A 16,932-nucleotide genomic window follows, 5' to 3' on the forward strand; every position below is an offset into this window, starting at 1 on the left:
TGGTACGGTTATTAAGGAGGGATGAATAGTAAATGATTTGTGAAGGCATAGTTGATAAGCTTGTCAAGTGGTCTTCATTTAGACATCAAGGACGCATACATTAGGTAAATTGCCAAGTGGTTGTCTCCGGTGCCTTAATTGCAATGATTATCGATTAAAGGGGCAGTACTCCAAGCCATACAAGTGCTGAAACCATGAGCGATTGTGGTTTGTAACAATTCTTACTTCCATACAGCCTGCTACAATGACTTGGAATCATTTTGCTGTGAAATTACAAGTCTAGACAGGTTATCTAAACCAAGTAGAAGATTGTAAACGGCGTGAATGCTCGAAGGTAATGCAACGGCATGGAGCGCTTGGAAATGTAGCCACAAGAACGGTAGCGCCAGCCCATTGTAGACCGTTAAATAACTCAACAGGCTGGTTTACTACAAGTTCTTGTCAGTGCAACAATCGTGACAACAGTACAAGCTTGTACTAGCTGCTGCTGCTGGCGCCTGGCTGAAGCGGCTGTTTGCAATCAGCATGGGGCGAGGCTTTACGGAGCAGTTCTATTCACTACCAAACAACGATGTGAACTGCAGGGGATATACCTTATGTCATGCTTATGTGTAAAACAGTACAAATTTATACCATTACCATCGCTTTGTTTACACTACAAGTTTGCCATTTCGTGGCGTGATGTAATAAAACGCAACAAATTATCACGCGGGTATGCAGAGTAGTACAGCTAAGCTCTCTGTTTCCTAGTTTGATAACATTGTCAACCCTGATGAATGAGCTATGAAAAACTCAATAAGAAAATGGTTGAACAGTTTGGACAAATAATACCCCCCCTAGAGGAAGGGGACACTTTCAGTTTGTGACTGATTTTCTGACAGAGTTCTGAGGAGTTCAGAAAAAGATGACTATATTGTAAGTTGGTGGAGAAAATAGAACAGCAGATAGGCCATCATAAAAATCAAGTTGCTCAATCAGATAATAGGTACAATATTAACAGCAGTGTGTAACAGGCTGATAGCTATTAAGGCCACTCGAACAAAATTCCTTGTTTCCCATTTCATTGACTTCAAAAACAATTGCAGGCGGGCGGTTCATATTATTCATTATCCATTATAGATATTTCCACTTATTTTCGAAATTCATAACTAACTTACAGGAAGAATACAGTAGAAATGTTAAAATAAGAACCTGAACGTGAAAAGCTGGACTTTCTGAATGCTATACTAGTTACTGCTATGCAATGAACTTCCATCCTAATAGTGTGAACCCTGAATCTTCCCATGCAAAATACTTGACAATATTAGGCCACTCCAAGAAAATTCATTGTTTCCCATTTCGTCCCGCCTGCATGTAGATTCTCTTCCCACATGGTCATCATGATTCAGTATTGCTGTCAACTGAACATTTATTTATTATTTATCCTGTGACCATGTCATACAGTGGCAATCTGCATCATGTTGTTGATGAAAGTGTTTTGGGTCGATCTGAAGACTTGCTTGGGCTTAGTTTTACCTAACCAATACTGCCTCATCGTCGTCAAGGAAGTGAGCCTGATTTTTGGGTGATGTTTTTTCATGCACCACACCCACTCCTTTGTGGTCCCATCATACAGTATGATACACAAAAGAGGGCAAAGGTAAGTCCATAATGTGCATCTGTGGTATGCCGAAAGGTACCTGTCAGGCTGAAGTGATGTGTAGCCATACCGGGTGGGGGGGAGGTGGCAAGGGGAGCTCCAGCCACCCTTGTGATTTTCTGATTGTAAAAAGATCAAGATACTCTAATAGAGCAGTCACAGTATTCAGAGAAGCAGTGTAGTAAACTATGCAGTTGTAAATAATTTTAATGTGCTATATTAGTGATACAAATAATGTATAATAACTATTAGTATTTGGTGGATGGCAGCCATTCTTAACAGGTATTAACCTTTTTTTTTGCTCTTCAACACTGTGCATGCCCTACCAATTTATATAGTTGTAAAGCAAACAGTAGGGATCAACTGTGTTATTATATTTTTTGTGAGAAGGTGTAAACTTAATATACAGTACTGTATTATAATATTATGGAGATGTGGTACACTTTAGCGGTTAGATCAGAAAACAGCCTAACAATACCTCCACGCAGTATCGGTGAAGTTATGACCAAAATACTTCCAGTAAGTTGCTACTTCAGACTCGGGACCGCAAGGGTCTGGTGCTATAGGCAGTTTTTGTGTGTAAAATTAATAACTAAATTGTAATATTTTCTGAGCTAGTGCATGGTTGTTATTAAACATGTGTTAACTGTGTGTAGGGATAAGTTAGTTACAGTGACGATTTCCTTGAGTAGTTAGTTGTACAGTGTTGCCCTTTATGTGCCATATAGTTGTGATATCCAAAGGACAGCCACTTAAAAATTAGTATTTGCATCACCATATAATACTGTAGCTTCCTAAATGGAGAGTTTTTCCATAATAATGCATCAATTACTGAGGGTATGTGACCATTCTATTAGAGTATTGTGATCTTGTATGAAATACTTCTTTGGTTTAACATACGGATGGGTGGGGAGTGGGAACATTCCCCTTGTGTCTCCCTTTTCTCCCATCTTTGAGGCCACTACTGAGTTTGGTTGCTTTCTTTGAACATAACTATTAAATGATGTTGTAAGTTCAAGTTTTGTTGTGGCTCAAAATGTGTATTGTAGAGGGGGAGGGGTGCACTTGCTCTCTGTCAGGCCTGTAGCCAGGGGGGTTTGGGGGGTTCTGAAGAACCGCCCTCTTGGAAAAAAGGTCCTCGATTTCAGTAAAAAGGTCCACAATTTTAGCAAAAAGGTCCATAATTTAACCAAAAGGTCCACAATTTTAGTATACAAGTCCAAATTTTCAGGAGCAAAAGTCTATTAGCTACAATTTACTAGATACCACTAATAAGAAGCTAAATTAAGTGCTCGTTCAGTGTTCGTATTAAATGCAATGCAAGATCGAGATAGTCTAATAGAGCAGTCAACCACTCTAATAGAACAGTCATAATTACATTTTCTTTTATAAGCTACTTAATTTACATGTAGATTGTCTAAACCGAGCTTTCATTAAAATATAAGATTTTGGTGGACAAGCCCCTCCATGCAGAGCCCACGAATAGCATCCATGCTTCAACTCCATGCAATGTGTAAATTTCAAGGCACCCTTTGTTCTGCTCCACTGCCCCTGTTGATCATGGCAGAGTGCTCAATCTTTCCCATTCTTATTCACTGTGACATTCCAATATATTATATTTAGACACATGCATGTGCAGACGGTATAATTACAGTAGCAGTAGAGATGTTTTTTCAGATATATATCATCCATACAGCTGGTCTTCAGCTTACCTAAAAAATTGCTATTTTTATTGACTGAAATGCCACTAAATTCAACCTTTTAGTATCCATTTTCAAAAAGTTTCCTGGGGGGTATGCCCCCAGACCTCCCTAGTTTCAGCATGCTGGATGTGCACACCATAATATAATCTGAAACATGTCATATAACAAGGTCCACTTTTCTTCTAAAAGAACCTACCCAGATAAAAGTCTGGCTACGGCCCTAATTACACTTCGCTTTCAGCTATGTTCACCCCGTTACACAGCGTCAAACAAAGAACAGTGTTAGAATCATCTCTGCAATCAGTCCAGTCACCACGGAAAATACGGACGATTCCCGTTTACAAACGTACTGTAGGGAAGCCATGCATTACGCTACTGCGAATCGACACCTTTGGCTGTCAGCAAAAAGAAATGGGACACAGAGGAGGACAAAGGTAAGTCCATGATGCGCGCATTGTACGTACTGCGGTATGCCAAAAGGCACATCTCGAGACGAAGCGACGTCGAACAGTGAAAAAATCAAGTCCGCAGCCTTTAAGCCATTATCGAGTTACACTTGCCTGAAGGCAGGCAAGCAGGCAGGCAGGCAGGCAGGCAGGCAGGCAGTAGAAAATTCCATTGAATATATATATTTTTAATTTCGTAACAATTTATTGGAAGCCTTTAGGATTGTACTGAAGGCACTTTTGGGCTTGGTTATACCTAACCAATACTGCCAAGGTGACAGGATGGAGTTGTGAAGCTGGTTTTTGGGTGAATTTTTTGGCTAGGAAAACACAAATCTCCGTGATCCCTAATACCATACTGTATGATACAAAGTTTCTGATTAACTATACCTTAACTCTCAGTGGCACTATCTGACATTGTTAAAATTTTAAAATACTTATACAAAATGACACGTCGATTAAGTAAAAGTGATTAGCAACTAAAAGAGCTGACGTCTGGTGCAACCAAGAACCATTATTTGCAATAATATTCTACATTCAGTCTTGTTGCATTGTTTTCTACACTCAATAAGTTGGCCAAATTACTAGTTAAAGGAATTAATTAGGACAATGAATGTACATAGAACAGAAGTCACCAAAGGACAAATATTATAAATCTTATTAAGTTTATTAACTGCACCAGATATCACATATTTTAGTTGTCTACTTTCAAGATGTACTATAGTTCTTTTCCTATGGAAGCTTGCACAATATTTATATAGGAGTCTATACTGCCACTTTGAAATTTTGTTTGTTGTTTTGCAATAGCAATAACCTTCTGCATCCATGATACATTAGAGTAAAATAAATTAAATAGGTTAAAGAACCCTAATTACGACTGGCTTTGGGTTTTTCTTATCTTTTCGTGTATCATTTCTGCTACGGCATGCACAACCAAGTTACAGGTGTGTAAAAGTTTTATATTAAAATTAAAGAAGTTGTGATTCCTGTATAATACACACACACACACACACACACACACACACACACACACACACGCACGCACACACACACAACATCAGATTTCCTTGTCTGCAGCCACTGCACACCACACTTGCATGTGTCTTGATTCCAACATTATGTGTGAGGTAATGTACTATTATTTATGATATACTGTTCCCCTAGGAATGTTCAGATGATGGATTACTGATTGTATAATGTTACTACATGTATGGTATATATCAGGGGCGGAGGAAGTAATTGATATGAGGGGGGGCTGGGCTGACCCAGACTTATGGAAATGATCTCACGCTACATTGTCTCTGGTTTGGTAAGGTGAGACCAAAAAAAAAAAAAAAAAATTCACAACCAGCTGACAATAGCTGCCCACCTCACCAGTTTCGAATTATACTGATAAAATACATAAAATCCTTACATAGCTCACTACACACTGCTCTAATACTATGATTACTTTATTAGAGTGACTGCTCTATTAGAGTATCTCGATCTTGATCACGGTTTTCAGCCCCACTCCAAGAAGCATGATATCTTTCTGAGGGGAGGCTAATCAGCAGATCGAGGGTGGGCTTCAGCCCCCTAGCCCCCCCTTTGCGCCGCCTATGGTTATATGATATTAATTGTTGCTGGAGTAGTTTTGCTGATCTTTACTGGTGTCCCACTGATCTTTCTTAGTGACCGACTGATCAAGTCACTAGAAACAAGTAGTCTGCAACAGAAAGAACTGAGTAGTCTGAAGGAGGTGATAATCCAGAGCAACCTTGACATTGCCTTTCTTAGCAAGTTGATTCATTGGCCAATGGTGTTAGAACTATCTTAAAAGATTTTACGTGGTAATCAGATAGCACCAGTGATTTTGAATATCTCGTGCTTGCAGCAAACATACTGAGGGAGTGAACAGTGTTGGGCAAGTTACTTTGTAAAAGTAACTAGTTACATATTACCATAGATCTACGATATTTCATATTACTTGCAACTGAACTATTTAGTTACAGTTACACGATATTACCCATAAATAAAGTAACTATAATAATATTACATAATTATTATATTACTTTGTGTCCACAGCCTTAAGCTGTCATGTGTGAAACTACCACTTTATCACGTGACATGATTGCGTTGTTAGACAATGTGCAAATCTTGGTTATAAGTAAGAAGCTGGTGAATAAGCTTCATTCAGTAGGCTTTGTTACTTCATTGTGGCTAGACGTTACTCAGAGGATAAATAATGAGATTAGTAGCTTCATTATTTGTAGTAATAATATTATGTAATATTAGACTCGTTACAGTAACTATATTACTTAGGTAACGCGTTACATTTGTAAGTAAAGTAACTTGAGTTATATTACCTGTTTTATAGCATATTTCGTTATATTACTTAGTTACCACAAAAGTAATAATATTACGTAATGTATTACTTATGTAACGCGTTACTTCCAACACTGAGAGTGAACCATTCTTTATGGTTGAAGGAGGATGCAGTATGCGTCTGGTGACAACTACTCGTTGTTTCCAGTCATTTGGTTTACCATGCATTCTACCTAACTGAATATGAAGTTGCTAACTGCACACTAGTATCTACGGATTCTATTATGATAGGAACTTCTCAATCAACATAACAACAGTGGCCATGTCACAGTCAAATTCGATGAAAGGTCTGGAGCAGGATTTAGTGATCGTATGTATACCACTCCATCATTGTGTGCCATAACTATGTCAAGGATGATACTTTGTACTTAAAAATCTCTTACCATGCTAACTCTACCACCTCGGTTCCTTTTTCTGCGAGACTATCATCACCCCATGCTGTAGTGGAATTAATAGCCACAAGGTTTATAGATGATTTTAGTATGGGTTTTCACTCCTGGTTATACCGGAAATTGTAGTATTCATCAACTTATTTAATGTTTTTTTTCTGTGAGCTTTACACTCCCTACAATATTGGGGTGTATATTACTGAATGCCATATGTAACTTTGTGCTGTTATTACTCGCTGAATTGGTCAGGGCAGTATTTGTATTGATGAGATATTTGATAAAAGGACAGTGGAAGAGAAGCTTTGTACAACATTTTCAAAACACAACTGTCACACATCTGATTCTACAAGTGCTGTTGGCAATAATGCATGTGCTACTGAGAGTGGTATCCACCCTGTTCCACACCAGTCGTGTTGTGCTCACTGCTGCTCTTAAAGATATGGTGAAGACTGTGTTAGTGATGTTCCTGTTATTATTGCTGTCAGGTGAACAATCAGGAATGATCGATAAAGATTTACTGTTATTTGCAGCATTGAGAGTGTCCATGCACAGTGTTTATGTTTGCTATGTCAGTAAGCACTTACCAAATGTCAATAAAATTATTATGATAAATCCTGTGTGGACTGTTGAGGCAATTTTGACATACGAATTATTTATGTGGCTTAATGTAATATTCTGATTGTAAAAGTGCATTGCATTGTTGCATGCGGTTAGCCTGTTTAACAGCATGTATATATAAAATCATTAGAATTTGTATTGCATGAATTTAAGTCATGCTATACTGAGCTGTATACATTTTAGAGTTTGTAATGATAGGTAATGTATACTACACATGCTATTGCTGGAGTTTTAAAATTGTTCTATACATCCCTCACCATGCAGATTTAGGTGCTAAAAATCAATATTTAGTGTTCCATTAGGTAATATTGCTGTCTGTACCCTCCAATAAGGTGTCTAATTATTTCAAGATAAACTTTGTATCTTGAAATATATATAGATAACTTGGCAGTGGCAAATCCACATGTTTGACAGCTAGGAGACTTACAGAAACTGCAATTATAATTAACACCCTTGGTTGCAAATTGGCACAGTGGATTATACCCTTAATGTCCAATATAAGAAATGCTTGAACTATTATTATTAAGTTATAAGTAGCTAGCTATATAGTGTAACTTTCCCCAATATCACACAAACCTGGCAGAGCCTAAAGTGATATATATTATGATTCATGCATAATGTTGGCCAAGCAAATAAAAGCCATGCAGCAATAACACATACATAAATTATACATAGTCAACATCAAAGATCAAGTTACAAATGCTTATTGAAATGTGTATTGAATAACATGCATCCAGTCTTAGGAATTCTGTAACTGGCTAGTTAGCTCAGATATTTCTGATTACACATCTTTTCAATTGTTGCAAAAATTGTCTTGCAAGTTGACCAATGATTAAGCTGAAACAACTCTATAGCTATATACTCTGTTGCACAAGAACTTGTGTTTATAGTACCACAACCAATTTATAACTGTGATCTTTGTAACTATGTGCTGTTCTGGAAAATATACCCATGAAAATCCCTTTTAGCATAATGCATAATGTGATGATATACTATATCACAGGAATGTTGTTGCCAAATTGATAATATATACACACACTATAATGACAAGATCAAGAATAGTTTTTGTTTCTAGTCAGGGAAATTTTAATATAATCTAGGAATAAATTCCTTACCAAGAAATTTTTTTACCAATGTGTTTGTAAAGGTGTCTACTAACCCTCCTCAAAAGATTTAAACACAACTCCCCTAGAGGAACCCGTGACAGCTGCTGGAAGTTGGACTACCCATGAGCCTTATTTGGAAATATTTAAAATTGTCTGATTGCTGTAAGCATAGTGTGAAATGTCAAACTACATAATTCAAACTATATTGCACCCTTTCAGGGGTAGATTTATGGGGGAGGCTAAAGGCCCCCCCATAAATTTTAAGGGCCGGTTGTATTGTCAGCTAATGAAGCAACTTGAATCTTTGCCTGATTACAAGAAGATTTTTGAAAATTTCACTGCCTATTGTTCGTTACTCTTGCCATGATTGGTCTGGCACCTGGTGTGACATCTGTATTGAGCAGAGGCTAATGAAGGAAGCCAAGTCAGAAGGTGAGTTGAGCAGAGGTAGGATGAGGAATAGTGATTCTGGACACAAGTGCTGGGTGCAAACACTAAACCATTTCGTAGATGTCAACCAGCGCATGGAGGTGGTGTCAAAAAGCATTGTCCACTCCACAAAGATCTTGCCAAAACATGAATGAAAAGAGATGCTGCACGTGCTCTCACATGGCTTGAAGAGAATAATCCTTTTAACCATGATCGAGACAACCAGTTGCTTGTGTCATTCTCAACAGGATTTACTAGCACTGCAAATGATGGAGTCAATGCAGAGAGAGCAGCTGAAGTAGGGAGGGAGATGCAGAAGAAGATGGATGCACAGCCAGTAACCTCAACCATGGAAGTGATTTCAAGGTACAGGCCTTATCATTACTCAGAAAGATTCCTAAGCTCAATGAGAGGAAGATTCACCTTAACTCGCTTAGGTTGTTCAACCGACTGATAATTATTGCTTAACGAGATATGTCAATTGAGGCAAGCTTAGAGTATGAACTGACTCCCCTGCCTTTGTCCTTGTTCAGTAATAAAGATCATAAAATGACTGAACACGGCAAACAAAGCAATTTTTTCCAACACTAGCCTGAAAGTGTTTACTGACCCACTCGACCTCACTGACCAACCTTGCTCCAGTCTGGTAGTGGATGGTGGATGGCTTCTTTACATGGTGAAGTGGGAACAAGGCTATACTTTGCAGGAGATTGCTGACAGTTACCTGAGCTACGTACAGTATTTTGGCAGGTACTCTCAGAAGATCACCATGGTGTTTGATGGCTACAGCAGCTCACCTAAAAATCATGATCACATTAGGCGTACAAAGAACCCTGCTGTGATGTACAGATTCGACCGAATATGATGCATTTGACACCAAGGGCAAGGGCAAAGTTTCTAAACAACATTCATAACAAGAGTGAAATCATCCATCTCCTCTCTTCAGCATTCCAGAAACATCAGATCACTGTAGAGCTAATGATGCTGACACTTCAATTGTGAAGGTTGCATTGGCTGCTGCTAAGGATGACTCTGTTGAGGTCAGTGAACCCCGTGGATGGTTGCTATGTTGTTATTCTATTTCTTATTATTTTCAGGTGCAGGCAGAAGATGCTGATGTGTTAATAATACTAATACACCATAGTTCATACACCAATCATCCACTCTTCTTTACCACGTCAAAGGGTTCTTATGATGTCAGGAGAATTCAAGAATCTCTGTCTGAAAGACAGAGGCGCTACCTGCTATTTTGTCATGCCTTTACTGGTTGTGATACTGTTTCTGCCATTGCCAGCCATGGGAAAACCGCTCTATTTGACAGGTTTTGTGCTGGGGACATTGATGAACACATGGACACCTTCCCTGATGTACAGGCTAGTAAGGATGTGATGATCAGGAGTGGCATTTCAATTTTCCAGCACATTTACCATGCACCCGGTACTGCCTTAGCTACATTTCGATACAGCATGTTCTCATGAAAGGCAGCAGCTGGGCTAATTAAACCAGAAACTCTACCTCCAACAGAGGGTGAAGCTGCACAGCATTCTCTCTTTGCCTATCTACAAACCCAGGACTGGATGCTATTGCAGAGCATGTCTTTGGACCCCAGTGGCTAAGGATGGACATTATGGAGTAATGGCTATGAGCCAGTTCCAACATTAGACCCTATGGCACCTGAGGAACCTTTAAAGTTCATAAGCTGTAATTGTAAAGGAGATTGTAGCAACCGACGGTGCAGCTGTAAGAAGAATGATGTCAAGTGCATCTCAGCATGTGGAAATTGCAAAGGAATTACATGCGAGAATTGCATTGATGATGGAGAGTCTGGAGAAGACCCAGACATTGACTTATGAGACAATAGACATTATTAAACTAGTCCTTAAGAAATACACAAGTTATAAAAATAATTTACCAACTAATAATAATAATAATGAGTGAATGTGGTCTTTTCATAAATTTCAGGAGTGGTTTAAAGTTTGCAATGTATACATATTAAACCACATGATTTGCTGTACTAGCAGCAAATCAACCATTTTCAAATAAGGTCATGGATAGTCCAACTTCCAGAAGCTGTCACGGGTTATCCTAGGGGAGTTGTGTTTAAATCTTTTGAGGAGGGTTAGTAGACACCTTTACAAACACATTAGTAAAAAAATTTCTTGGTAAGGAATTTATTCCTAGATATGCCAAATATCTGCTAATATTCCCTGACTACTAGTTCTATAGTGGAGTAAAACCATCACCTATTGTCCATTCATGAATAGTGCATGTGTATAGCCGTATAACACTGTGAAAAAGGTGGGGTATAATATGGTATTTCCAGTGGCTTATTGAATACAAATAAGCCTTAATATAAATCCTGTATTATACTCATCTTATGCTTTAGTATAATCCATACTATACTATTGTATATATGGCCTTTCAGTTTATTTACCACATTACCTGAAATAGCTTATATCTAACACTATACCATCACATATGTGGTTTCAGTATGTTTAACACATTAACTAAAGCCTTACATGTGATTGTTAGTATACTACAGGTTATATCAAGCTTTTTTGTATTCAATAAGCCACTGGAAATACCATCTTATATCCCTCATTTTTCACAGTGTTGTTGTACCAACTCTTGGTCTGTACTGTAGGCACTTGAATATACGCACACACACACACACACACACACACACACACACACACACACACACACACACACACACACACACACACACACACACACACACACACACACACACACACACACACACACACACATGCACACACACACAATAATTTCAGAGGCAATAAAACTTATCAGCAAACTAAAAATTGCTTTAAATGAAGGTGTGGAGTCTTATTTGTGAATTTAATGCACTATGTTGGAAACATTTAATACTTGAGTACATTAGACCCTCAGTTATCCAAACCCCAGTGTGTCTGTCTGAGGCAATGGTTTGGATGACTGAGCCCATGCAGAACTCTATTGAAATACTCTAATAGAACATACACATTTATAGAACAATCATTTCAATTTCAGATAAACAAGAGTACAGATAAACAAAAATTGAGGGTCTACTGTACTTTAACACACTGTGTATAAGTATGTCATCATTGCTTATGTGGTCATGAAACATGTTGTCACATAAAATAGGAATGTCTAAATGAGTACGTCATTGTTGACACTATAGAGAGTACTTGACTACTGATCATTACACTTCATAGCATCCAATATCATACTATGCTTTCTATCATCAAAGACAATGACCATACAGCTGCTTGAAATTTACACAACTAAACAAACTGCTGTTATAATTATATAATCAGTTAGCTAATCATCAAATCTGTGCAGTTTTTAAGTGTATATATAGGAAGTATGTGTTTCATAGCAAAGTACATCAGTAGTTGTTTTATTACCAAAGTAGTGGATGTATTGGTAATATAGTGATCATTACAGTAACTATAGATAGTGCAAGTCACTATATCTGCCACAATAATCACTACTTTTGTAGCAATAGTTTCTATAATAGCACCTCAATAATATATGCATCACTCATCATCAGTCATCACTTCACCAGTGTCTGGTTGTGGTTGCTATAACAACACAAATTCTGTGGGCATTCCATCTAGCCTGGGAAAAAACAGACAAACTACAACATACCCTGTACTTCCCTGTTTAGCTGTTTAATGGTGGACTTGTCCTTCCTTCTCTTGACAGCAGCTCTCTCTCTGTCACTTTCTGTTGACTGTGACCCTGTGTCACATCACCGTAGTAACAGTGTGATAGGTAGTGTCCTTAGGAGAACTTGTGACCATTCAGTGGGACAGTGTTTGTAGCCGGCTATCAACATAAATGGCTGCTCCATTAATGTAAATTTGTCCAACTAAACTAATAGCTAGTCAGTCAAATACTGCAATTAGTTGACCATTATTGCTGACAATACACTACATACAGTGGACACCTCTCTATAACAGACACTTTAAGCTGATCTTACCATGCTCACTGAATACTGAAAAAGCTAGCTAGATTGCTATATTAGTATTATCTACAAATCAATGCAAGCTGTGTAATGTGTTACTCCGCTTACTCGAACTAGCATGCGATGTGGACAGTAAACGAATTATAGTAGCTACTCTATCCAGAGATAGTATGTATCCTGGTATCCAGAGGTATCACAGCTATGCCAATCTATCTCAGGCTATGGGGACTTGAAGCTATACTGCTGCTGCCAGACAATTTTTACAATTCACTAGTTAGTGGAAAAGAGATGGCTAAAATAGGGAATGGACTGGCTCCTTTGGATTCCTAAGTATACATTTAAAGGGCAATCATAATCATTGAAGGGGCGTGGGGGCGCGAAACCAGCTCAGTGGCGCTTATACTAGTATGATGGGACGAGCCTTATACCTCACCGTACCGAGTTAATATTCGCTTTCTTGTCTCCTCTTCCTGAGACTGTCGGCTACTCTCTGACTGGTTAGCTGACCGACAGGTTACCGATAGATCCCCAACCTCAGTCTGGACTAAATCATCGAAACCTGCTCAGTCATATCATCATAACCGGGAGGTATTTTATCCGATTTCCAAGGAGATTCCAGCCAAAGAACGCGACATAGTGTAACACAGGAAAAACTAGATAGATGCTAATTTCATCTTTTTGCATCTAGAGGGTGTGGCTTAATATTTCACAAGTTTAGGTGCTATAGTCAGCTCATACACTGGTGAGTCCATGGTGTAATTGATGGTCATGTGCACTATGATCTGTACATGTAATAGGTCCATTGTTCAGTGCTCAACGTGTGTACACGTGATAAGGAGCTGATGGATCAAAGAGATCATGAAGGACTAAACCAGTTTAAAACACCTGAGAAGGGTCAGTATACTAATTCCTGGATATTATAGTGTATACAGAATCCACATACTACAGCTACCAGTACCCCACTACTAAAGGATCTTCATATCCACATTACTCCAAATTATGCTGCTCATTGGAGAATGATAGGAGCACTACTGGGTTTACCCAGTGGAACACTTGACATCATAAAATATGACAATTATGATGAAGCCAGGCCTTGTTGTGATGCTGTGCTGGAAGTGTGGCTTGAAGTGGACTCCTCTGCTAGTTGGGAGAAAGTGTTTAAAGTTATTGAGTCACCTGCAGTGTCTAGTGATCAAGGTATAGTGTATGTGTGTTAGTTGTATGATTTTATGATGTTGATTTCTGTAGGAATCTCCGTGTTGTCCGACAGGGTGAGACAACTTAATATACAAACACGGTTTGCTGTTGATGAAGATTCTTGGCCACCAAATCAACCTAGGGACTTTACACCACTTCTTTTAGTTCATCATCAAGATCAACACACTTTTGAGCAGGCAACTGCACTGCAATTAGCTGGATCCATCCAATCAGGTAGACCTCATTATCCACCAGGAATCCATCAGTCAATGAGAGAAACACTTGATAACAGTAAGACAACTAAACAACTAGTTGATATCTCAGCTCCACTACAAGAGAGTGACAATGCACATCTTATTTTAGTTGAGGGTTTGCCTGGTATCGGCAAATCTTTGTTATTACAAGAAATTGCATACAAGTGGTCAATAGGAAAGTTGTTACAAAAGTTTGAATTAGTTTTCCTTATCCAGTTGCGTAGTCCAGCTGTGCAGCAGGTGTCACTTGTCGCTGATCTTTTCCACTTGGTCTGTACACAACAGACAGATGCCACAGAAATTGCCACTGCATGTAGCAAATACCTCTTCAATAACCATGGCAAAGATGTTGTTTTTCTGTTTGATGGCTATGATGAATTCCCAGAACACCTACAGAAAGATAGTTTAGTTGCTGATATACTGAAACGTAAGGTGTTACCTCATTGTGGCTTGATAGTGTCATCTCGTCCACATGCCTCGGTGAGACTCCGACAACAAGCGACCATCAGAGTTAACATCTTGGGCTTTGCTGAAGAAGAACGAAAGTTATACATTCAACAGTCCCTGAATGAACAGCCACATGCAGTCAAAGAACTCATTGAGTATCTTGAGGGTAATCTGACTATCAATGGCCTCTGTTTCATCCCCTTTAATATGGTGATCTTGATTTATTTGTACAAACAGGGAATTCCCCTTCCCAGCAATCCTACACAGCTCTACAATTACTTCATCTGTCTTACCATCTGTCGACATCTTGCCAAGTCTGGTCAACCTCTTGATAACACCATCACTGATCTAGCCAAACTCCCCGAGCCCTATAATACAATAGTTCAGCAGTTATCAAAATTGTCCTTTGAGGGTCTTAATAACAACAAGCTAGTCTTTACCTTGGAGGAGATGAGAGCAGCTTGTCCTAGTGTTGAAGCTATTGAAGGTGCACTCAACGGGTTTGGACTGTTGCAGGTTGTTCAACACTTCAGAAAAATGATGACATTTAATTTTGTTCATTTTTCCATTCAGGAGTTCTTGGCTGCTTACCATATCACTCAACTTCTACCAAACGAAGGGCTGCAAGTGTTCAAAGACAAGTTCTGGGACGATCTTCATTCCAACATGTTTGCAATGTATACGTCACTTACCAAGGGACAGCAATCTGCTTTTAAACAATTTCTCTCTGGTGGGGATGACATGATTACCATTGCTGAAATATTCTTGAAGAATCAACTAAAATGTCTTCGACTTTTCCGCTGCTTCTATGAGGCGAATGACGAAGCTTTTTACACTTCTATACAACAAGGAAAAACTTTCGATGATAAAGTAATCAATCTTGAGAAGACTAGCCTAACCATTTATGATGTTGAGTGTGTTACACTCTTCCTTACCTGCTCACCCCACAAGGAGTGGAAGAAGCTTAACTTGCATAACTGCCATATCCAAGGTCATGGCTGTTGTGTTCTTCATCGCGAACTGACACGATGTGACATCACTATAAAAGAGCTCAACTTGCGGTTTAATGGCCTCACAAAATCTTTCTCCTCCTCCATCAGTCACCTCACCAACCACTGTAGAGTGGAAGTGCTGGAAATTAATGGTAACAACACCATTGGAGAAGACCCTGCTCTCTACAACATGTTGTCCCATCCTTCCTCTAGGCTAGTGAGGCTATACATGGTGGACACCAGCTTATCAACATATTCAGTCATTATCCTCTTCACTGCACTAGCAAAAGGAAACAAACTGCAGCAGCTCTATATTGACAAAAATCCCTTTACTAATGAAGCTTGTGATGTCATTGCTACTACAATGAAGACCAACACATCTTTAATCTGGCTAGGGATGAGTGTCAGCAAGATCAGTGGAGAGACTGCTCAACATCTAGCACAAGCCCTCCAACACAACAACACACTACAAGGGCTACGGCTACCCAGTTATGCTGAAGATGTAAAGAAGATAATTAGACTACTAGTAGAAGAAGTTAACGAGAAAAGAGAAAGTAGAGGATGTCAAACAAAACTTAACATTTATTATTGGTAGCCACTTTTCTTATTTTGTACTATTAATTTTTATGACTGTATTGGCTGCAACCCATGCCATGTTGTTCTGATTTTGATAAAAGTTTTATTAACCAGTGTGAACTGTAAATGTTGAGGGCCAGGTTTAATATTATGCTGGGATTCATCATGTTGTAATAATTATGAAGATTTGAGATTGTGCAAGTATTACAAAGATCAGGAGAAAATTGGTTAAGTTTTGTAGAAACCTTTTTAATATAAACAACTGCTCAGGTATATAAAGTTTGCAATGGCTAAACTATATACACCAATATTAGTCCTACAGTTCTCTGTAGACAGTTATGGTCATTGTGTAATATGACTATATACCACTAAGTGAAGATATTGTAGCTGTAACTCAAATGGTGCCCCAGCTAGTACATAGAATTTCAGCCACTAAATAAATCCTATAAGCCTCCAGTTAAGCTGTCCCCTATTCTGTTAGTTTAGCTACTACACTGTACTTGTACAGTTGTATGGCTGCTATAAATATTGGTAAAGAGTTATGGTATAGTGGCATAGCCCACAAAATTGACAATATTGTGCACTTTTTCATAAAACCATGAAACTTTCCACATCATTCCTCATGACATGTAATTTTAGATATAGTGCCATTGCTGACCTTTGGTGACTTTTATGGCCATTTTTGTGCAGAAAATTGATCATTTCGTCTTTAACTCCCTGAGGCAGTAATTAACTTGTTAAAACATGATAATAAACAAAAGACTTTGCTGATATATAGAAACAACTTGGTTTTATTTGA

At 38.6% G+C, this 16,932-nt stretch overlaps 1 protein-coding gene and 1 long non-coding RNA gene across 7 annotated transcripts; one reads left to right on the top strand and one right to left on the bottom strand.

The window, feature by feature from the left end:
* Positions 1-13,043: 13,043 nt before the first annotated feature.
* LOC136265063 (protein NLRC3-like) lies at positions 13,044-16,327 on the top strand. Its single transcript, XM_066059840.1, has 4 exons — positions 13,044-13,409; positions 13,465-13,561; positions 13,616-13,864; positions 13,916-16,327. Exons 2-4 carry the CDS (start codon positions 13,510-13,512, stop codon positions 16,150-16,152), a joined length of 2,538 nt encoding a protein of 845 aa, XP_065915912.1. The 5' UTR covers positions 13,044-13,409; positions 13,465-13,509; the 3' UTR covers positions 16,153-16,327.
* Positions 14,233-16,795, bottom strand: LOC136265064 (uncharacterized). Of its 6 annotated transcripts, none has more exons than XR_010705370.1 (6): positions 15,258-16,795; positions 15,157-15,186; positions 15,006-15,092; positions 14,859-14,933; positions 14,558-14,647; positions 14,233-14,508 (listed from the first exon to the last, which is right to left on the bottom strand). It is a non-coding gene; the product is annotated as an uncharacterized lncRNA (long non-coding RNA). The 6 variants fall into 6 exon arrangements; XR_010705368.1 differs by having other exon boundaries at positions 15,157-15,209; XR_010705371.1 differs by having other exon boundaries at positions 14,233-14,390; positions 14,443-14,508; positions 15,006-15,209.
* Between the last annotated feature and the right edge of the window lie 137 nt (positions 16,796-16,932).

This window comes from Dysidea avara, chromosome 8, assembly GCF_963678975.1.
Source record: "Dysidea avara chromosome 8, odDysAvar1.4, whole genome shotgun sequence".
Classification (NCBI taxonomy): Eukaryota; Metazoa; Porifera; class Demospongiae; order Dictyoceratida; family Dysideidae; genus Dysidea; species Dysidea avara.

Coding starts and splice junctions, on each gene's coding strand:
- LOC136265063 (XM_066059840.1), top strand. CDS start 13,510: ATGGATCAAAGAGATCATGAAGGACTAAACCAGTTTAAAACACCTGAG. Junction 13,562..13,615: donor GTTTAAAACACCTGAGAAGG/GTCAGTATACTA, acceptor CACATACTACAG/CTACCAGTACCCCACTACTA. Junction 13,865..13,915: donor TGCAGTGTCTAGTGATCAAG/GTATAGTGTATG, acceptor TGATTTCTGTAG/GAATCTCCGTGTTGTCCGAC.